The 22,653-nt window shown below is 44.2% G+C and overlaps 1 protein-coding gene across 5 annotated transcripts in view; it reads right to left on the bottom strand.

The window, feature by feature from the left end:
* The window catches only part of ANKRD31 (ankyrin repeat domain 31), a 122,904-nt gene that overhangs the window by 60,392 nt on the left and 39,859 nt on the right, over window positions 1-22,653 (bottom strand). For 4 of the 5 annotated variants that reach the window (XM_053298663.1, XM_053298660.1, XM_053298662.1 and 1 more), the window contains 5 exons: window positions 20,566-21,150; window positions 13,874-14,130; window positions 13,484-13,620; window positions 2,699-2,884; window positions 241-383 (listed from right to left, as the gene is read on the bottom strand). In XM_053298663.1, coding sequence (XP_053154638.1) covers window positions 241-383; window positions 2,699-2,884; window positions 13,484-13,620; window positions 13,874-14,130; window positions 20,566-21,150 — 1,308 coding nt within the window. The remainder of the gene's footprint in view (window positions 1-240; window positions 384-2,698; window positions 2,885-13,483; window positions 13,621-13,873; window positions 14,131-20,565; window positions 21,151-22,653) is intronic. The other variant, XM_053298661.1, reaches the window with a different exon arrangement.

Genomic DNA, 22,653 nt, shown 5'->3' with positions numbered 1-22,653 from the left:
AACTGGCTCTATCCACCCCCAGCACAGTACTTCCAGTGATGGCTGCTGGTGTCTATCTTATGTTTCTTTTTAGACTGTGAGCCCTTTGGGGATAGCGAGCCATCTTATTTATTTATTTATTTATTTATTTATTTATTATTTCTCTATGTAAACTGATTTGGAAACTTTTGTTGAAAAGCGGTATATAAATATTTGTTGTTGTTAGCAATAGTTTTGATCTTTCAAATATAGAAGTGTTACCTTGTAGTGACCTTCTTTAACTGCATCATGCAGTGGTGTTACTTCTTCACTTCCTTTACAGTTAACATCAGCTCCTGCTTTTAGAAGTTCATTTGTTATCTCATAAAACCCAGCCACACTGGCTTCATGCAGTGGAGTCCAGCCTGTAGCATAGAAGAAGAATATCTCATTTATTTACCCCAAATGGAGCAAAGTATTCCTTTCAGGGCCAGGATTGGGGTCAGCATAGTTGGTCTGATCCCTGAGGGCCCAGGACCTACAGATGGGTCCACTGCTGATCCCATCTCTGTGCCTATTAGGGATATGTAGAACATTCCAAGCTGGGAATGTTTCAGCTCGAAATGGGATGTTTTGATTGTTCTGAGCTTGGAACAGAAAGCCCTTCAAATGAAGGGCATGTTCTGAGTTCAGAATGGAACGACTGCATTCCAAGTCGGTATGTTTTGAGTACATTCCGAGTACATGCAAATGGCTGCGCGCACAAGGTAGCCATTTGCATGGTCAGCGCCACCATGCAAATGGCTGTTGCGCATGCGCAGAGGCCAGAAGAGCACCATTTTGGACTCCAAAATGGCATTCCGAACATTTTGAGTGTTCCAAGCTTGTTCCATTACTGCTTGCGCAGGAACCCCCGACACAAGAATTCTTCACCTCCTCAAGGCGCCCTTGACTTTGTCCACAACGTACAAGGCATGTCTGTTATTTTGGCGGTTAGAGAGCCCACTCAGTTCCTGAATGACTGCTGTAAGGTTTGATGAAACATGGATGGATGAGGACAGGTAAGTGATTATTACTGTAGAAGCATCCTAACAGCAGGGAAAGCCGTGTGGGTCTTGTGAGTGAACATGAAGGTTTTTTTTACTATCCATTAGTACCAGTCCTAATTACGATCCAAACAAGAAACATTAAACTGCCCAAGTCCAAAAACTAGGATGAAAGTATATGACAATTTCTCACAGAAACTGAGTTTGACTGAGGAGCAAATCCTTCACGAGGTGAACACCCCGGCGGATAGAAGGAACTGAGCAATGGGTACTCTAACCACTGGAAATAATGGACATGGTTCGTCTGCAGTGGTCAGAATCAAGAGCTCCTTGAATAGCTGAAGAATTCTTCCGCGGAGGTTACTGCACAGGCACAGAACCAATTCTGTGAGGGAATATGGATCACCTTAAAGATAATATATTTCTTTTTGTTGTTGTTGTTCTATACCCTTGTTGGGGTGTGCATAAAACTTGTTTTGCTGGTTCAGCTTGAATCCAGACCAGATTTGAGACACCCCAGCCTGGTTTGGTTTTGTCTACCGTCAAACCAGACCTGATTCAAGTTCAAAACAAGCTGGTTCGACCAGCTCAGAGCTCTACTGGTAAAGGGGAATCCAGTAAAGGGGCAGGGGTGCTGCCCTAAGGGAAGAGAGGGAAGGAGAGAAATAGGTACTTACAAGTGTAAGTACCACCAGCAGTTGTGGCAGGGGCGGTGGCCCACCCCATCCCTGCCAGCCTCCCCAAAAGTAGGCAGGGCCATCGGCAGCCCTGTTTGGGCCTCTGTGCATGAGTGGAGGCCCAAACAGGAGCCACTAAAATGGCCTCCATGCCTGAACTGGGCGTGGAAGGCCTGAACCGGGCAGCTACTAGCTCTGCCAGGGCTGCCGCCACCTGGCCAACCCCAGGCCGCCATCCCCCCTGCGGCTTCTGCCGCCACAGCTCCCACTAGTGGCACTTGTAAGTACCTATTTACTTCCCTCCCACCCCACTCTACTCTTAGGACAGCCCCCTTTATTGGTAAAGGGGAATCCTCGCTGGTTTCTCTTTTACCTTTACCGGTTTGGTTCAAACCAGGCCCGGTTCAGTTCAACTCCAAGGCCGTCAAGCCCGGTTCGAACTGAGTCAGCTCCCACACCCTTATACTCTTGTCTATGTATATCTGCAAACTTAGGATAACACTTCATGCATTTGATGAAGTGGACTGAGTCCATGGAAGCTTACACTAAAATATATTTGTTAACCTTTAAGAATGCCACAAAAAAATTCATTGTTTTTGTCAATTATTACCATAACTAGTCAGCCATGCTGCTGGCAACCTCCCATCCATGCCAAGACCTTGTGAACTCATCCTTCCAGCTACTCACAGGGGAGAAGATATGAAACTAGGATCAAACCATGGCTTGTGCACATAACACTAAACCACAGTACTGTGTTATGTTTGAACCAGGCCAGTGCCCCTTAAAGGTAATTAAGAATTCCTTCAGAATTATGTGGAGCCATTAATGAGTACTTGCTAGGTATAGCTGTCCAACCAGCTGTGAATCCATCGAACAGTAGCAGCATCTAGCCCACATTTTACCAAAAAGTATATTGTGGGAGGCTTTGCCATGCTCCCTCATCTATTTGACCACAGGCTCCAAATACCGGTTCTGGACAGCCTATATAACAATTTTTACACTGAATAGAGAGCTTACCTGCATAATCTTGAACATTTACACTTGCACCAGCTTTTATTACTGCACATACATAACCTACATTGTTTTGCATAACAGCCCTATGCAATAATCTCTGACCAAACACATCTCTTCTATTGATACTTGAAAGTGAAATGTGGCTGAACGATGAGTCACTGGAACAATTTTTAGATGCGGTTTGCTTTCCTGAGAAATATAAACAAAACAAAGGATTCAATAAGCAAAAATATTGTAGTTTGACTAATGTCCAAAACACATTTTTACCTTGTGTTTATTGAAATATTTTGAAACAAAAAACTTCTTGCTACTATAGATCATGAACTTATTTATTTATTTATCTCTCTCTGTCTTAGGCAACCCGTCGATAATCCCATGTGTGCCAGCTCTTGTGAGAGTTTGCGAGCAGCTTCTAGATAGCGATGGCGATGGGCGGGAGGGAAGAAAATGGTTGGTGCAGCTGGCCGGCAGGCAAAGAAAACAGTGGTGCACAGTGGCGGCCAGGCAAAGAAAATGGTGGTGAATGGCGGGGCGGGGGGGAGAAAATGGCAGTGAATGGTGGCAGTGGGGTGGGCGGGAGGAATAAGGCAGCAGTGGGTGGGGAAGAAAAAAGTGGTGATGGCAGCAGGCGTGCAGGGGAGAAGGTGGTGGCAGCAAACTAGAGGTGCAGAAGCTCCAGCCAGTATGATATATTTGTTTGCTTGAAAAACAAGCATTTCAGAAATATATACAAGGACTAAATGTGAAAAGTGAAAGTGAAACCCTTTGTTACAGGGTTAAGGCAGCAGTATAACCTGCAGCAGTTATTGGGGATGGAAATTCCAGCAGTACAGAAATGGGGAAAACGACCTACCTGAACACAGTTTCATGGATATCAACAAATTATAAAAGGAAGTAAGTTTAATGTGTTTGTTAAAGAATTGCATTTTTATTGATTGATTTCTGAAGAAACAACACTTACTCTTTAACACATTTTATTCATGTATTTCATTTATAATGAAATTCCCATCATTTATTACCTGTAATCCACTAATAATCCATGAGGTATGTATTTAAAAAGTAATAAAATTTGTAATGGAATATGTTTTGTCAGACATTTACCTTACTGCAGCTAAACGATGTACAAAATAATATCTTGTATAAAACCACATCTCAGGTGATATCAGAGTAGAGACGTTCAGGGTACAAAGCCTGAAATTAGGCAGCATCCAGACTGTCAGTCATAACTAAGTCCCTCAGAAATCCATTAATTTCAACAATGCATAGTTACTACTTACTAGTTTGGATGCTACCCAATACTTTCAGCAAGGTGTATTAAGCTGCATATAGCAGACTGAGGTATAGGTTTAATTAATATTAATTAAAGCAAAACTTTAATCAATTAAAGTCAGTCTAGAGTTACTCAGTATAACTTGTCCTTTGCTTTTTCAACTCTTCATAAAAGCACAAAGAATTCCATACAAGCTCCTTTGAAATGCATGTGAACTATGCTCTTGAACAACAGTGGACAATGTGCCATATATTTGTATACTATACACTAAAACATAACTTTAATATTTTAAAATATGTGTGGGATATGAATGGAAAAAGCAGGGAATTTCCAATTGGCCACCAGCAACATACACTCACATGGGGAAATGTAGTTTTACCATATAGTGAGATGGTATATATGACCTGCTTTTCTCGGAGCTGGGTGTTGGAGATGGAGTTCCAGTGCACAGACCTTTTGAACCAAATATCCTAATGACCACTGGGGCATTGGGTGTAGAGACAGTAAGTAAGGGTCTCCCTATCTGTCTCTACTCTATGACCCCTGAACTGACTCTTCAGCACTTCCTGTACTGAGTCAGGAAACATCTCTCTCCCTCTTTACCTATTCATTATGTAGTCCTTTAGATTAGGACTTTCCTATTCAAGTGTACTTAATCAATAAATACTTAGTATTTAGTTCTACAAGAATCTCCATGTGACTTCTCTAAATAGCTGCAACAAAAACAGGTTGCTCACCTGTAACTGATGCTCTGGTAAAAATCCGTCAACATCCATAAGAAGTGGGGTTCTGTGCCTGCGCAGAGACCATGCGATAGCTGTGCCGAAGCTTGTCGAGGTGTCCTGGCCCGACCCCCATGCCCTGAGCGTGCTATTTAAAAGCGGGCAGGATGCATGTTTCTCAGTTCTTGGACAACCGCCGTGGAGGACAACCATCCAGGTGAGTAGCTGAGTTTTGGGGAGCAATGAAGAGCGACCCATGGCAATGCAAAAAAGGGCCAAGGGCTGCACACCCAAATACACACATAGAAAAAACACAACTCTACTGCAGAGGGGAAGGTAGGGAGGGTATTATGGATGTCGACGGATCTCTACCAGATCATCAGTTATAGGTGAGCAACCTGTTTATCTGGATTGAGATCTGTTGAGATCCATAAGAAGTGGGTGTTTAGCAAGCTCCAAATGGAGGTTGCTAAACCCTCTTCAAAACACTCCTCCCAAAATTAGCCTCTGCAGCAGAACACACGTCTATGGCATAATGTTTCATGAAGGGAGTCTCGAAGGACCAGGTTGCTGCTTTGCAAATGTCCATAAAGGTCACTCCGGAAAGGTGTGCAGCCAAGAAGGCATGTGCTCTGGTTGAATGGGCCTTGATGGCTTCTGGTGGGGCCTTGTTCTGAAGCTTATACGAGCAAAATCAGCTCCACTAACCATCTGGATAAATGCTGACGTGAGATGCACGTCCCCTTGGCGGAGCCTGCATAGGCCACAAAAAGACGCACTGAGGTATGGAAGTCCCTTGTGCATGCCAGGTAATACAGGAGTGCTCTGCACACGTCGAGTGAGTGCATGGATCTTTCTAGAGCAGAAGAAGGGTTCCTAAAGAAAGTTGGGAGGACAATGTCTTGGTTCAGATGAAAACTGGACACAACCTTAGGCCGAAAGGCAGGGTCTAAACGCACTAGGATTTTATCTTGGTAGAATCTAGTGTATGGAGAGTCAACCCTAAGAGCTGTGAGCTCACTTACACATCGAGCCGTGGTGATGGTGACTAAGAAGGCAGACTTCAAGGTGACTAGTCACAAAGATGCTGTCACCATGGGTTCGAACAGAGCCTCAGTGAGCATTGAGAGAACCAGCGAGGGACTCCAGGGCTCCACAGGGGGCATAACTGGAGGGTAGATATTTGATAGGTCTTTCAAAAACGCCTTACTCTTTGGGTGAGAAAACAGAGCCACATCATCCGACCCCGGATGCCGAGATGAAAGAACAGCTAGGAGGACTTTCAACGAAACATTAACCAGTCCTTGACCCTTTAAGGAGGAGAGGTACAGCAATACCTGTTCGACAGACACTTGCCGGGGCAACACCCCCCCCCCGCAACCTGGTATAGTTCTTGAAGCAAAGCCATTTGCCAGTGTAGTTGCGCATGGCAGATACCTTCCTTTGATTCAACAGGACTTCTTTCAGAATCCTATGTGCCATATAGTCAGCTGGAGAGTGTAGACATCTGGGTGGAGGACATGACCGTTGTCTTGGGATAGAAGGTCCAGCACTTGTGGAAGATGTCAGTACTGGTTCCTAGACAGTCAGCGTACATGTGGAAACCAAGGTTGCCTTGGCCACCACAGCATCACCAGGATATAAGGTATTGGAGTTGAAAGAATACCTTATATTCACCACTCTGGTGATTATTGGTTGAGCCACCACTCTGGTGATTATTGGTTGAGGGGAAAACATGTATGGTGTCTCTTGTGTCCAATCCAGTTGGAAAGCATCCCCTAAGGACTATGGGTCATGTCCTGCTCTGGAAGAGAAGTGGGCACACGTTGAATTCGAGGATGTTGTGAACAGGTCCACTGTCGGCTGAAACCAGCGGTCGAAAAAGGGGGTTATATACTCCAATTTGAGTTCCCATTCATGTTGTTTGTCCTGGAGGAAGACTCGGCTGAGGTCGTCCACCAGGATATTGTCCAGCCCCTTGATGTGGAGAGTGACTGGTGAAACCTGGTGCCAGATGCACCAGTGCCACATCTGGACACTCAGGGCACACAGACAGTGGGACACTGTTCCACCGTGGCAGTTGATGTAAGCCAAAGTTGTCGTGTTGTCCAGTTGTACTTGGACGGACTTGCCCTGGAGGAGGCAAGAAGGCCTGTAGTGCAAGAAAAACAGCCAGCGACTCAAGGAAATTGATGTGGAGCTGGGCTTGTTGTGGAGTCCACTTTCCCTGGGTCTGGTGATGGCCACAATGTGCTCCCCAAACTTGAAGGAAGGCATCTGTTGTCAGCCAGACTGGTGGAACCGGGGTTTGAAAGGGGACCCCCTTGAGGAGATTCCTGCGCTCCCTCCACCAGAAGAGTGAGTCCAGGACTCGGGGCAGAATTTCCAGATGCTTCCACTGGCTGTGCCTGGCAGGGTGGAAGACGGACAGGAACCACGTCTGCAGTTTCCTCATCTTCAAGGTTGCAAAGTGGATGACTGTACTGCAAGAGGCCATGAGGCCTAAGAGACGTTGAATAGTAAGAGCTGACTGTATAGGGGACTGTTGGCAAAGTCCCACTAGGTCTCAAATGCAGACATACCGTTCTTCCGGTAAGTATGCTCTTTGGTGCTCTGTGTCTAAGACTGCCCTATGTAAGTGGTCACTGGAACCGGTTCCAGGTGAGATTTTTTCCAATTCACCTGGATGCCTAGGTCCTGAAGAAGGTCCAACAGACAGCAGATGTGCAAAAGTAACTCGCTTTTGCTCTTTGAGGTCAAGAGCCAATCGTCCAAAAAAGGGTAAATCGAAATTCCCAGAGTTCTCAGATGGGAAATTACTGGTGCCATACACATTGTAAAGACCCTTGGGGCGGTGGACAGTCCGAAGGCCAATACGTTGTACTGGAACACTTGGCTTCCTACAGTGAATAGCAGATATTTTTGGTGCTGAGGTCTGATAATGACGTGAAAGTAGACGTCTTTCAGATCCAGCATCGAAAGCCACTTCTCCCCTTGAAGAAGTGGAAGAATTTGTTGCAATGCCATCACCTGAAACTTCCTGACACGCACAAACTTGTTTAAATGGCAGAGGTCCATGATGGGGCAGATGCCCCCGTCCCGCTTCGAGATTTGAAAGTAGCGGGAGTAGAATCCGGTCCCCCTGTCTGCCCATGACACTGGGGGTATTGCCCACTTCTCCAACAATTCCTTCACCTCCTCTCGCAGGGCACTCGATGAAGGGGTGAATCTCATTCCCATGAACTGCGGTGTTGCCCTGAATTCAATGGCATATCCTGAGGATATGATCTTCAGGACCCAGCAGTCCGATGTTATATGGTGCCATGCGGTGGCATGGCTTGCCAGCCTGATGGAATGTGGTGGCGGAGAAAGGTTGGATGTTAGAACCCCTGCTGGCAGGAATGGGGAAAGAGGTGGTGTCAGTGAGCAGACAGATGTTTCAGGGACACTTCTGAGAGTCGGCGGCCTTAAGGCGTTGAGATTGCCCCGACTTTGATTTCGCTTGAAAAGGTCTCCTCTGATACTGGGAGTATGACTTTTGGTAATCCCTTCAATCTTGGTGACAGAACGGTGGTCGCTGCCTAGTAAAAGTGGAGCAATATCTCGGATGGTAAGTTGAAGAAGTGGAGGCCTGACTTGTAAAAGTTTTCACTGTGAACTTTGATTTCTTAAGTTGCTCCATCATTGAATCAGTTGCCTCACTGAAAAGACCTAGCCATCGAAAGCTAGGCCTTCTATCTTGTCCCGCATATCGGGCTGTAAATTGGTAGAGCGCAACCAAGCGTGCCTACAGAGAGTGATTGCTACTGTAATCGCACGAAACTCACTCTCAGCCAAGTGCTTGGTGATGCTAAGTAGGTCTCCCGACCATTCCAAAGTATGGCAGAATTTCTTCCAAAACTCATCTGGGGACAAAGTGTCCAGGTCTGTAAGTAAGCCTTCCCAGATGTTGTGACCATATTTAGTTGTACAGGCAGAGTAGTTGGCCACCCTGATGGAGAGGCATGAGGTTGAATATACCTTTCTCCCCAGGAGGTCCAGTTTCTGACCCTCTTTGTCAGGTAGCACCGTGTAGCATTTCCCAGATGTTGATGTGGTGGTGCAGTCTATCACTTAACTATTAGGCACAGGATGTTTGAGAAGATAGGCATTATCCTTGTCCTGGATACAATACAAGCTCTCAAGGTGCGTAGATGTCAGGGTGGAAGTATGGAGAACCTCCCAGGCGCACTTGGCAGCTCGCGTTATGACAGGAAGCATTGGCAAAGCCACTGGTGCAGTAGATAGGGTCTTAAGCATGAAATTATAGATGGGGTTGTCTATAGTGGCCAACTCAGAGCGAAGATCCAGACCAAGTGCCGCAGCCATGGCCCGGACTCATAGTAACACACACACAATAACACGTATTCAAAATCCAAGGGAATAGTCAAAGGTCATAACATAGAATCAGTCCGATAAAGCACTAAAAAACTCACAAAAAATCTCTGAGAGAAATACAAGGAACTTCCCAACTAGCAGCAGACCGAGGTCTAAACGCAATGATGGTTGGAAAAGAACTGAGGAATGTGCGTCCTGCCCATCTTTAAATGAACCGTTTAGAAGAGGACAGCATCCGAGAGCATTATGGGACATACCCTAGCCACTAACAACATTGGGTGGGAAGCAGTGAGTCTGGTCCTAAGAAGGGACTACCCGCTGCAAAACGCGCCTGCAAAAGGAGGCATCAGCAGAGGCCCAATCATGAATCTTATAAAATTTGACAAAGGTGGAAAGGGAGGCCCAAGTGGCAGCCCTACAAATGTCAGCCAAAGGAGCCAGGGTAGCAAGAGCTGGATGATGCCGCGCTTCTAGTCGAATGAGTGGTGATACCCTCCGGTACCTGCACCGCAGCTGACGTGTAGGCCAGGTGAATACATTGGCAGATCCAGCGCGCCAGCGTAGAAGTGGACACCTTTCTTCCCAGTGAGCACTCTCTGAAGGAAACAAAAAAGGATTCGGAGACCCTAAAAACCTTGGTACATCGCAAATAGACGTGAACTGCTCTGCGGACATCCAGAGTATGCCATTCTTTTTCTTTAGGAGAAGAAGGCTTGGGACAAAAAGATGGAAGCATGAGTTCTTGGGAGCGGTGAAACAGAGAATTCTTAGGGAGGGAGGGAGGATCAGTGCGTAAAACAACATAATCTGAGAACACTAGGCATAACTCTTTCCTGACCGACAGAGCGCCCAGGTCAGATACACGACAGGCTGAAGTAATAGCCACCAAAAACAAAACCTTTAGAGTGAGAAGTCTTAGCAGCATTGTCCGCAGCAGTTCAAATGGAGCCTTGGTCAGAGCCTGGAGAACCAGATTCAGGTCCCAAGTAGGAAAAGGGTCGCAGCTCCCTTAAGAAACCTTTGAATATGGGGGTGCCTGGATAAGGGAGGGGCGCCTGGAACCTGGAGGGCAGAAGAGATGGTAAAATTTGCTGCCTGAGAGTGGCGGGACTAAGCCCCTTATCCAACTCGGTCTGTAAGAAACCTAGAACCTGACCGACTGATGCTGACAGAGGGACAGCACCGACTGAGGCACACCAGTTCTGGTCCTCTTTCCAATTTTTAAGCCACAAATGGTGCCTGATGGTCACATCAGAAGCCAGTACCCTAGCGGACATCTGAGTTGTGTCTAGGGAGCTATCAGCCATGTAGGAAAATGCCTTGTGCAGTCTGTTAAGACCTTGTCTCAGAACAAGCAACCCGGGTGCACCAAGGGAAGAAACTCCTAAATCCAGAGCACAGAAGCACTGGCAAATATAGAGTTTGCTATAGAAGCCTGCATGGCAAGGGAAGAGGCCTCATGTGACCTGTGTAAGGCAGCGTCGCATTTCTTGTCAGCCAAATTTCATAAAATCTCATCCCCATCCTTGGGCAAGACAGCACCAGTGACCAGAGCCTCCACCTCCGCATCCACAGGTGGCACCTGAAGTTTGCCCATCACCCCTTTGGCGTTGGTATATAAACGCTTAACTGCAGTGGGAGGACCCTTGGTCTCAGTAGGCCGGTCCCACTCAGACTGAATAATGTCCATAAAAAGCTGGGGGCAGGGAACCACCACCTCAGGCGCCTTCAAAGAAGGTAGGACAGCAGGATCACCCTCAGAAGCCTCTTGGGGGGCAGGAACCACACACACACACCAGGCGCAAGGTCTTGCGGGCCTTATGGAGGAGGACCGGGAAATCAGCGGCCGAAAACAGGCAATATTGGGCATGCGGCGTAGGAATGGCGTCCTCCTCATCCCCTGAGAGTTCGCCCTCCTCTCTATCGGATTCTGATTCCTCAGAATGATCGCCCCCTCCCGATGGGAAGATGATCGGCTGGTTTATGCTAGGGAAGTTGTGGCGCAGGACACAAGGGGACAGGATTGGTGGCCCAAGCTCACTACTAGGATTAGCGGCAACTGCTCCCTGCGGCAGAGAAACGCTGGCAGAGCAGTCCTCCCACGCACCCAAAATGGCGGCCGCAGCAGTTTGCGGGGGAATTTCCCTTGCTAGAGTGGGGACAAGCTTCCCAAATTCCTCAGCCACAATGTGCCGCAAAAGAGCGGCAAAGATGAGAGGGATCTCCTCCTCAATCGTCTCAGCACCCGCTGGACCCACCGAAGGGCGTGATCGCTTGGCGGTCGGCTCTACTGAGGGAGAAACAGGGTGGAGGACAGATCGGGGAGACGGGGTGGGAAGCACTTGCGTGGCCCGTCCCAGCTCTGCAGTGTCGGATGGAGCTGCCGGAGACACAGCCGACCTGCTCCCTTCTCCCTCAACCGAAGCGATATTCTTAGAACTGCTGCCCTTTGCCGACTTGGTCGCCGCAAGCTTCTTCTCCCTAGAGGCCTTCTTGTTCTTCTTCTTGGCCTTGGGAGGCCGAGATACAGGCGTGGGAGAGGTAGCTGCGGCCCACTCAGCTCAGCAAACTGAGGGTGCAACAGAGTCCTCAGAGAGGGAGGAGGAAGCCTCCCTCTAGGGGTGCGGGGCTACTGGGACCAGCTCTGCCGCCATCGCCACCCAGAAAAACCACCCGCTGCGGTGATAGAGCCGCAGATGGCGCGAGAGAGCCAAGCAGTCTCCTAAAGCCTTCCTTAAGTAAAGGAGCTGCCCTGACTAGAACAGCTCAGGGCAGTCAGTGAACAGACAAACAAAGGTCTAGAGCTGCCCCGACTGGAACAGCTCGGAGCGGGCTAGGAGACAAAAACAAACAGCCTAGAGCTGCCCTGACTGGAACAGCTCAGGACAGATTAGGAGCTAAGGAGCTAAGGCACAAACAGAGAAGATAGCCAGAGCAAAGCCAAACTATTCCTGCCGGAGCGAGACAGGGTGAAGACTGGAGCTTGAAGGGATTGCCCCTCCCTCCTGGAAAGCTCTCTGATTGGCCCTGTCTCGGAGCAGGAGGTCGTGGCAACCCATAACGCTCTCAGATGCTATCCTCTTCTGAGGGAGAACAGCACACTCAGGGCGTGGGGGCCAAGACACCTTGACAAGCATTGGCATAGCTACCACATGGTCTCTATGCAGGCACAGAACCACACTTCTTATGGATCTCGACGGATCTCAATCCAGATCTAAACCATCCTCTGCTAACTACTCTGTAACTGGAGTGTGTGCTCTCTTCCTAGTACTCTGCTGCTTACCTACTGGGGGTAAAATTAACAACCCCAGGGATTGCTCCTGCCTTCCCCCACATGAGCAACACTGCCGCCCTGCTTGCTGTGCCGCACTCCCAGAAGAGTGCTGCTGTGGCGAGCAGCACAGTGTTTTGAAAGCAAGGGAAATCCAGCCCAGCCTCCAAAAATCCCACAATGCAAGGGGGATGCCACAATGCAAGGAGCGTGATGCATTGGGGGACTTTCCTATGAACTGGGCACTCTTGTATCTGCTCGGGCTGCCACAGACACATGATTGGGGATGGAGGTAAGAGGGTGCATGCATGTCCCCTTACCTCAGTAAAAGCCCAGGGAAGAGCCTTGGGCCACTCTGCCTCGATCCCAGCACTTCATACAAGCTGCCCAACCCAGGTAGGGCTGAGTGAGCCTGGGTAGGGCTGCTCATGTGAACAGCCTTAATGTGTGGCATGTTCTTAGAATTCCAAAACTGTTATCATGGACTTTCAGAAATGGATGAGCTTCCCATTAATAGTATGTCACTAAACCATGTTGTAGCATTTTGTGCATAAATTGTGACAAGCCTCAGGCTTGCACACTCCCCTCTCCCTTTGTACTCAAGGGGAGGAGATAGTTAAAGCTTCCATCTGTAGTTTGGAACAAACCACCATTTCCCAATTCAGCAGAAACCAAGAAACTGGTTAAGAAACCAGGATATCAAACCAGGATCGAACCATGGCACAGAATTTGCAATGTCAGGTCTGAACCAAGCCCATGCCTCTTAAAAGTAATTGAGAATCAGCTCTGAATGCCAAGAGGGAAGCTGTATGCCCACATCCCAAAGGCTTTGACTTAGGGATACTTCAACCTGAAGTAATTATTGGGACTCATGAGAGTATAGCTTTTAGAATGACAGAGAGCTAGGGAAACACTATCTACAGAATGCTACTGTAGTTTGGTTTAGGAGCTCACTTGCACTAATGAAACTCTACTTATGACTAAGAATAGTTTCCTCCAAGAAAGTAAAGGATGGACAGCTGTAAAAGATGGATGTAGAGCTTTCACTAAAAGCAGTAAATGGTAACATGACCTATGCCACAGTCACATATCAAGAAAAAAGATCATTGCCTTCTGGCTATTAACAGAAAGTCAAAAGTACCACTTACTACTTTTCTTGTCAATCCTCTGGCTTTTCCTCATTTGCTCAACTTTGGTATTCTCATCCGAAGCTGAGCTGTAGAGTGAGCCGGTTCTCAGCTGTGATTGTTGATCTGACTTCTCTTTAGTGTTAGAGTCTTGTGCTCTGGTGACAAATAAAGAGTTTTACATTATCCAAATAACTTTTTATACACAACACAAATGTGATGTTCATATAACATTTTAAAACTTAAACACATTTCTTTTCAAATAACAAACAAGAGAGACTGTATTTAGTTTCATCCAGACTTTCAACAGGAATTGTGCTTTTTAAAATAGCCTAATTGTATGAATATAATTTTATAATAGTTTTTAAATCTTCAATTTAAGTCATTACTATTAAAAATAGTAAAAATTACATGATATACTCAAAGAGTCTTGCTTCAGCTCTGTCACTGTGTATTTTCTGATGTGTCTCTTCTAGACATCTTTGACCATTGGAAGTATTATCTACATCACTATAAGGAATCTCTTTTCTTTTTCGGGCTGATTTTCTTAAAGTATATGAAGATATTTGGATAATTTGTTGACATGAGCTAGTTTCCTTTAAATTGGAATCTCCCTTTTCAGTCAGGTGATCTGAATTAATTAATTTGTATGTCTGATCACAATCAAACTGTAAAAAAAACCCACAATTATAAAAACAATCAATACAGAGTGATACAGTTTCTGCTTCTAGAACCTACATCAAGATAATCTAACTCATGTTGTTAAGAAATATAAAATGAACATAAACAATGAAATCTTTATATCAAATTCAGGGGATTTCCAGAACAAGCCAAAATAAGCTCTACAAAATTATAATAGGATGGATGTTTACCATAAAACTCTCAATCTTTCATAAGATAAGACATAAGATAACAGAATTGCACAATCTAGATGGACTCCTGTGTTTCTTCATTTTGCTCAATGGGACTTTGTGGAGGGATGGGGATGGGATGGAAGAGTACCACACTTCTCCTCCTACACAGTTCTAAATATTTTAGAGCATAAAATATTTAACAGGAAGGATTTTCAACCTTTCACATACATTTAGTTTCAGTGGCAAATGAACATTTAATACAGAAAGCCGCAATAAACTTTTAGAACTGTGTGGAAATATTATTTATTTATTTAGCACATTTTTATACCACCCTAACCCAAGGTCTCAGGGCGGTTCACAACAAACAAATACTAAAAACAATTTAAAACAAATAATAAACAATCAAAAGTTTAAAAAGTTAAAAAGCTGAAAAGTTAAAAAGCTAAAAAGCTTGCGTAAAAAGATAAGTCTTTAGACCCCTTTTAAAAGCCACTAGAGATGGGGAGACTCTTATTCTTATGGGAAGTGCGTTCCAAAGTCTCGGGGCGACAACAGAGAAGGCCCGTCCCTGGGTGGCCACCAAACGACATGAAGGTAGCCACAGACGAGCCTCCCCTGATGAACATAGTGGACGATGGGGATCATGCAGAAGAAGACGCTCTCTTAAGTACCGTGGGCCTAAGCTGTTTAGGGCTTTATAGGTTATAACCAGCACTTTGTATTTTGCCCGGAAACCTATCGGCAGCCAGTGCAACTCCTGTAATATATGAGTAATATGGTCTCTTCGAGATGACCCGGAGACCAACCTGGCTGCCGCATTTTGTACTAATTGTAGTTTCTAGACTACGTACAAAGGCAGCCCCACATAGAGCGCATTGCAGTAATCAAGTCTGGAGGTTACCAGCAAGTGTACTACTGTTTTGAGATCATGAACTTCAAGAAACGGACGCAGCTGGCATATCAACCGAAGCTGATAGAAAGCGCTTCTGGCCACTGCCTCAACCTGGGGAACCAGGGAGAGGTGTGGATCCAGAAGCACTCCCAGACTGCGTACCTGTTCCTTCTGAGGAAGTGTGACCCCATCTAGAACAGGTAGATCAATATTGCTTCCTGAGTGATGATTGCGTACAATAAGTACCTCCGTCTTGTCTGGATTCAGTCTCAGTTTGTTATCCCTCATCCATCCCATTACTGCATCCAAGCAGGCATTCAGGGAGGATATGCCTTCTCCTGATGATGTTGACATGGAGAAATAGATTTGGGAGTCATCAGCATACTGATAACACCCAGCACCAAATCTCTGGATGATCTCTCCCAACAGTTTCATGTAGATATTAAAAAGCATTGGAGACAGTATGGAGCCCTGAGGGACCCCATATAAAAGCTCAGATTTTGAAGAGCAGCAGTCTCCAAGCGACACCATCTAGAATCTGCCAGAAAGGTAGGAGCAGAACCACTGCAAAGCAGTGCCTCCCACCCCCAACATTCTCAGACAGAAATATAGCAATTTTAGAGATATTTTTTTACTTGCAGAAAGAATACTACTTTAGATATAGGGTGTCCAGCATTACAATTGCATCCAGAAAAGAACAACAGAAAACAGAATTCCTGTCTGCCTTCTTAAAGCAGAATCTCTGAACAGGTAGCATTGAATGCATCTGTGTGATTTATACATGTTGCTGACTGCTAGTGGAGCATGTGGATGGACACAAAGCCTCTGCAAACTCTGTGCAGGGTGGGGAGGATCATTTAGGGGTGCTGGGAGGAACCACAAGGCATGCCCCAAAAATTTGGAGGGGGAGTAAGCACATACCCACCCCTCAACAAAAGCAAAAGCCACCCTAAAGAAGCAGAAAGTACTTATGCTTTGCAGTCATGGAATGCTTGATCAAAGACAAAGACAAGGTTCTTCTCTTCCCTGCTAACTGAGCAGAGACATACCTTTTTAAAGTAGTGATTCTAATTATTTAGCAGGAGGAGAGCAACTGGCCCTATCAGTGTTGGAGATGGAGTTCCAGTGCATCAACCTTTTGCACCAACTATCCTAATGACCACTAGGGGCACTGGGAGTAGAGGTAGTTACTGAGGGTCTCCTTACCTGTCCCTGCTTGCCTCTACTCTATGACCCCTGACTCAGGTACTTCCTGTAGTGAGTCAGTCCTCTTCCTTTCCTCTTAGAGAACAGATGGAAACATCTCTCTCTCTCCCTATCTATTCATTATGTAGCTGATAGATAGGTCTGGGTCTTTCCTATCTCAAATGTACTTCACCAATAAACCTATTTAGTTTAGATTGTACAACAATCTCCATGTGTGTTCTTTAAATAACTGCAACAACTAAATTCAGCACTCTGCTCTGTAACTGGAGTGGGAAGCTTCTTTTGGTGCTTTGCTAAATAATCACAAACCCAAACAATCCATCTCCAGCACAGCATCCCTCTAGTGGTTGTTGCTAGTGTCTATCTTATGTTTCTTTTTTAGACTGTGAGCCTTTTGGGGACAGGAAGCCATTTCACTTATTTATTTACATGTGTGTAAGTCACTTCGGGAACTTTGTTGGAAAGCAGTATATAAATATTCACCGTATTCCTGATTACCTACAGATACCAAATTTTTATGGCAATCCTGCTACATAAATTAGGTGAAAGAACTACCTTTTACACCATAATATGCTGAGGGAAAGGTTTTAATTTTTTTTTAATTTTTAAAGGAGACATTCTGAATATAATCATCAGATTTTAACTGTTATTCTTTTAAACAGATTTTAAACTATTTGATCCTACTCATTGCCAAGCTCAAGACTCCACGATGTTTGCAAAAAGCGCGGACGAAGAAAGACTGAGGGGTTGAGGAGTGGCGCAGCCGCATATAGCGGCAGGGGCAGGGTTCCTTCCAAAGCAGGAGAATCGAGCTTGTTAGATTCCGACGAGCTCTCTGCGCAGGCACATAGCCCATATGTGTAGAAGACAGAGATCACATCAAAGAAATATAAATACTTGAAATGTGCTCTGGCCAATTATCAGGGCTAAGCTAAAGTCATTGGAAAATTGCAAAATGTGGGATGAGATTTATTTTTTTAAAGCAACAAGTGACTATTCACCAAAAAACATAGTGTAGTGCTGGACTAGGACTGGGAAACCCGAGTTCAAATCCCCATTCAACCATGAAACTCACTGGGTGACTCTGGGCCAGTCATGTATCTCTCTGTCTAACCTAACTCACAGGTTGTTGTGAGGATTAAAAAAATAAGCATGTACACCACTCTCAGCTCTTCAGAGCAAGAGTGAGATATAAATGTAATAAATAATAATAAATCTTTCTTGGTGGAAGAAGAATGGATTCCTAGTATTATTACTACTATTTATATATTGGTTTTCAACTCTAGTTCTTATAGTTTCCAGTACCCATGGAGAGAAACGTGAACCAGTTCACGTCTATGTCTCAAAAATGTTATGGCATTTTACAGAGTGTTCTAACTACTGATATGGAAAATACCATCTCAATGAAACCATTTTTGACCACGGTATTCTTCTAGTAGAATAAGCCTAAAAATCCCCACTATCATAAAAATTAGCTTCCTCATGTCAAAATCCATCATCAATATCACTAACAGGAAATATTTGCTCAATATTACTTCATCTTGACCAGTGTGGCTAATAACACATCCCACTTAATGACATGTCATCTTTTTGACCTATACCTATATTCTACATGACTGTTTTTTTTCCAGTGCATGAAAGATATGTTGCACACCACAGCTTAGCAAAGTCAGGCAGAACCAGCCTAGTCAGTCAATTAAACATGGTTAAATTTCTCCACATATCTTGGGAGACTTAAAAATTGGTCTTTATATATATCTGAAATTCTGCAGAAAAGGTGCAAATATTAAAATAGGTATAAATGTATGCACATTTCAAGACATATTCTGATGACACAATTTTTTTTTTAGTTATTTGTAGCATACAAAAATAGGGATTTCTCAACTCAGTTTTCTTGTTTTCATTTCTTTTGTTATATAAAACCACTGATTGGGGTGGGGATTGAAAAGTTACATAAACATGCTTTTAACTATACCAGCAACAATAACTGGAGAAAAGATGGTTAGGATACAAGTATTGGGAAGGAGAAGAAGAAAGAGAATTGTAAGTGCATAAATTATTAGAACTGAGAGAATCAGAGTCAGAAATGGTAATGTATGCTAAGTGAAGCGCCATCTACTAAGTTTTGGAAATTTTACCCAGCTTTCTCATTGAAAAGCATAATCTTAGAACTTTGTTCTGAAACCACAAAGGCTCTAACTTTGGAAAACTCAACTTATTTCTTTTTTAAAATGAATAATCAGCATCATATCTGGATTCCACCATAGATCCTATATTAAGAGCCATGTGTCATACTTAGCATAGTTATCACTATGCAAATTCCTAGATTCACAGGCTGAAAGAAAAAGGAATGAGCATTTTCCTTGAACCTTATCTCATTGCAAGTATGTTTCCTTCCAAACACCCTTATTTACCACTGCAGTTGTGTTAGTTAGCCCTGTCATAGAACTGATTAACTATGTTACACCAGAATGTCTCCCAGGCAGACTTTACGGTGTTGGCCTATAGAGAGAGCCCTGCATCACTCAAGCGACTGTTATCTTCCCGTGTTTTCCACTGCGATCTCTTAGAGTCAAGCCACACATCCAGAAAAAGTGAATATATGAACATCTTAAGCTGTCTTGTACTGTCAGCCTATTGATTAATCTAACCCAGTTTTCTCTAGTTGACTGGCAGTATCAAAGTCTCAGGAAGAGGCTTTTCCCCACCCTGTTACCTGAGATCCTTTCGTTGGAGATGCCAGGGATTAAATAAAATATTGTAAGCCGCCCTAAGAGTTTTTAACCTAAAATGTGAGGGCAAAATTTAACAAACCTGTGAAGGTATGCAAAGCATATGACCTGCCACTGAGTCATGGGGATATTATTTATCATGTTTTATTTGTAATATTTTTATCTTGCCTTTAATTAAAAAAATATTATTTTAATAAAAACAATAAAAATATTTTATTCAAAACAAAAGGGACACTGATTTCTCGCAGAAATTGTGCCTCTTTGCTATATCTCGGAATCAGAATTACGGCTCATAAAATTCAAACCTTTTTGTTGTTATGTAATTAAATAAGAATTAAATATCCTCAAGGCAGCAGGTGCAAATATGGCTCTTTGAAAGAAAACATACTGGTCATTATATATTTATATTGCATAGTCCTTCCAGGAGGGAGGGGATTAAATATCATGTACATAGAAAACGGGCATATCAGCGAGAAAAACCAACCAACCTTCTCCCTGCTTTCAAGATGCAGGGAGATTTTTTAGGTTTTATTTTCTTTTGTTTTACACAAGAAAGCCATCAAATATGAGGGCCCACACCTACATTTTGAAGTGGCTCAGTCCTAGAAGGGCTTTACTGAGTGATATTTCTGAACATGTATTTCAGCTCTTAGACCTGTAGAGAAAGCCCCTTTTAACTTCATCTGTGTGTCAGCTTTAGAAAACAAGGGCTCAGGCAGCAGCTTTATCAGTGGGTACTCCACAAATATGGAATTCATTCCCCCCACCATGAAACTCATCAAAGGTCAAACCCAACATATTCTGGAAATGTTGTAGGATATTTCTGTTTGGATTAGCTTTTGGGGCCAGGGTTCAGCTTTTATCTGGAATGGGGAGGAATTTTAGCACATGTTTCATCGAGCCTGATTTTGAACTGAAATCTTATTGTGTACATATGGATTTTTAAAATACTACGACCCATCCTGAGCCACAGAAAAGAGGCCAGCTAGATGATCAAATGAATAAAAAAGAAACCATGGGATGTGGTATACCCAAGCCCCAATCCTTGCATTTTATTTGATTGCATCCATCAAAAGAAGATTAGTCTGTCAGGATTAGTCACTTAATTAGTCATTAATCTTATATCCTTTTTTTGATAGAATTACTTGTTTAATAGACAATGTAAATCCCATGGATACAGTGGCTGACATCCAGACTAAGTTACTCAATAGTACTACTCAGGAGTTACTGTAAAGGAATACTTAATTTCATCAGAATTACTCAGGAATAATTCACTCTGGATGTCAGCCAACAATTCTTGATTTCAGCAAAACCAACCAACATAGCAAAGAAGAAAGCGTTATCTGGCCCATAACATGGATTAAGATATTCATGATAGTAAGAATATAAATTTAAAATTAGGTATTAAATCATACATACTTGTTCCCCTGAAAGACAAGGTAACTTGTTCTCCATTAAAAGTTCTGTTTCTTCAAGGTGTTGTAAATGCAATTGGGAATCAAAATCTGTATCATGTATTTGTGTGTAATCATCTGTTAGCTCTGATCTCAGCCATTTCTGTGCCAGACTGTGCCCACTTCCCTTTTCTACTGGTTGAAAGACAGGTGGTACTACAGAGTCTGACAAGGAGTTCAGTGCTGTGAGAAGCTCTTCTGGCAGAGCATTACTTCCATTTATTGATGCACCCATAGAAAGAGCATCATTCTGATAATTCAGTATGTCAAACAAGGGACTTGGCATTTGGGAATTCTCAGAATCACTGAGAATCATAAAATCTTTAACCTCAACGTTTCCAGCCATTATTCTGCTTGTAGTTATATCAGATGCCACTGCTTCAATAGACTGGCCATTTGCTATCATATCTTGCTGGTTACTGGTCATCCTGACATTCTGAAAAGCTTCTGATACCGTTGTACATTTTGTTACTGCGTATTTTGATAACTCCTCTATTGCATCAATGCCTGAAAGAAGGCTTATTTCTGGAGAGTCTTCATCATTTAATCTCTGTAGAAGTTAAATGACAAAAACAATTATAGCATACACAAAAAGTCCCACCTTTTTTCTTCATAAAGAAAAGCTTCCTGATCCCTAATAATTTTAAATGCTCGTTTTTGTACTTACTCCAGCTGTAGAATATCCCTTGTAAGAACATCACTCAGTTTTCTAAATTTGGGTGCACCATAGTTCTAGGAAATTGTGTTATACTTTCAAAAAAATTCACTACCACAGCAACTAAAAGTTTTGATGTTTTCTCATCTATGTGGATGTGAAAAATACATTTTCTCAGCTTATGCCATCCATGTTTATTTTTATATTGTAGTTCTTATTATGCTATGAAGGCATAATGGACTTACTGTTGAAGCTACATGAGTTTGGCTCTATAAAGTGCCTGGGAAGTCACCTTTAAATCATATGTAAGCCTCTCTGAGGATTTACTTACACATAATCATAAATGTGGTCTCCTCTCTCTCCTTTAGTTACCACTCACACTCAGTATTTCTTTGGAACCACTCTACCAACTAAGGAAACACCAAGTATGTCCAACCATGCACCTTTAATTAACATTATTGGGGGAATATAATGGATTAGCAACAGTCATGTGTTTATAGAAACAGGTAGTCTGAGCTCCTCAAAGAAAAAATAGGTTGCACATCTGTAATTTTTGATATTTTGGTAATCCCATATCATTCACAATGTGAGCTTTGCGCCTGTACAGTGGTCCCTGTAGAAAGATTTTAAGCTCCTCATAGCACTCTGAAGCTCCGCCCTTCACGTGTAGGGATGTGCATGAACTGGTTCGCAGGCCATGTTAGAGGCATGAGAACCGGTTCGCTGGTCTGGCAGTCCGACAGACTGACGCCGGGTAGGGGGGGTTGCTTTAATGGCGGGGGGGTTGTACTTACCCCTCCCGCCGCTCCATTTTTCAGCAAAATCTTCGGGGCGGCAGTGTTCCTCCCTGCCGCCCCTGCCCCCTTGTTGCCTGCTAAAAGCGGAAGTAACTTCTGCGCATGCGCCCGCCGTGCGTGCGTCACACACGTCAGTGTGATGTGTGCGGTGTGCACGCTGAGGCAGCAGCAGGCACATGTGCGGAAGTTACTTCCGCTTTTAGCAGGCAACAAGGGGGCAGGGGCGGCAGGGAGGAACACTACCGCCCCGAAGATTTTGCTGGAAAATGGAGCGCCGGAGGAAGGAAAGTGGTGGGAGGAGTAAGTACAACCCCCCCACCCTTAAAGCAATAACCCCCCCCCCGGCATCAGACCGCGCCTCCGCAGTCCGTGCACATCCCTATTCACGTGCAGAGCATGCACAGCATCTTCAGCAGGAGAGCATTTCCCATCTTAGTTCCTGAACTGCCGCTGTGCAGAATGGACTTCACAAAATAATCAAGGTAAGTGCAGTAGGTACATCTGAAAATCAGGGAGGGTGGGTAGGTGCTGTGAATGATACCCTATCACCAAAATATCAAAAATTACAGGTGAGCAACCGGTTTATCTTAATGGTGATCCG

Source organism: Hemicordylus capensis, chromosome 2 (genome assembly GCF_027244095.1).
Source record: "Hemicordylus capensis ecotype Gifberg chromosome 2, rHemCap1.1.pri, whole genome shotgun sequence".
In the NCBI taxonomy this organism is placed as follows: domain Eukaryota; kingdom Metazoa; phylum Chordata; class Lepidosauria; order Squamata; family Cordylidae; genus Hemicordylus; species Hemicordylus capensis.
The sequence above is the reverse complement of the archived record's forward strand: the minus strand, read 5'-3'. Positions and strand labels throughout refer to the sequence as shown.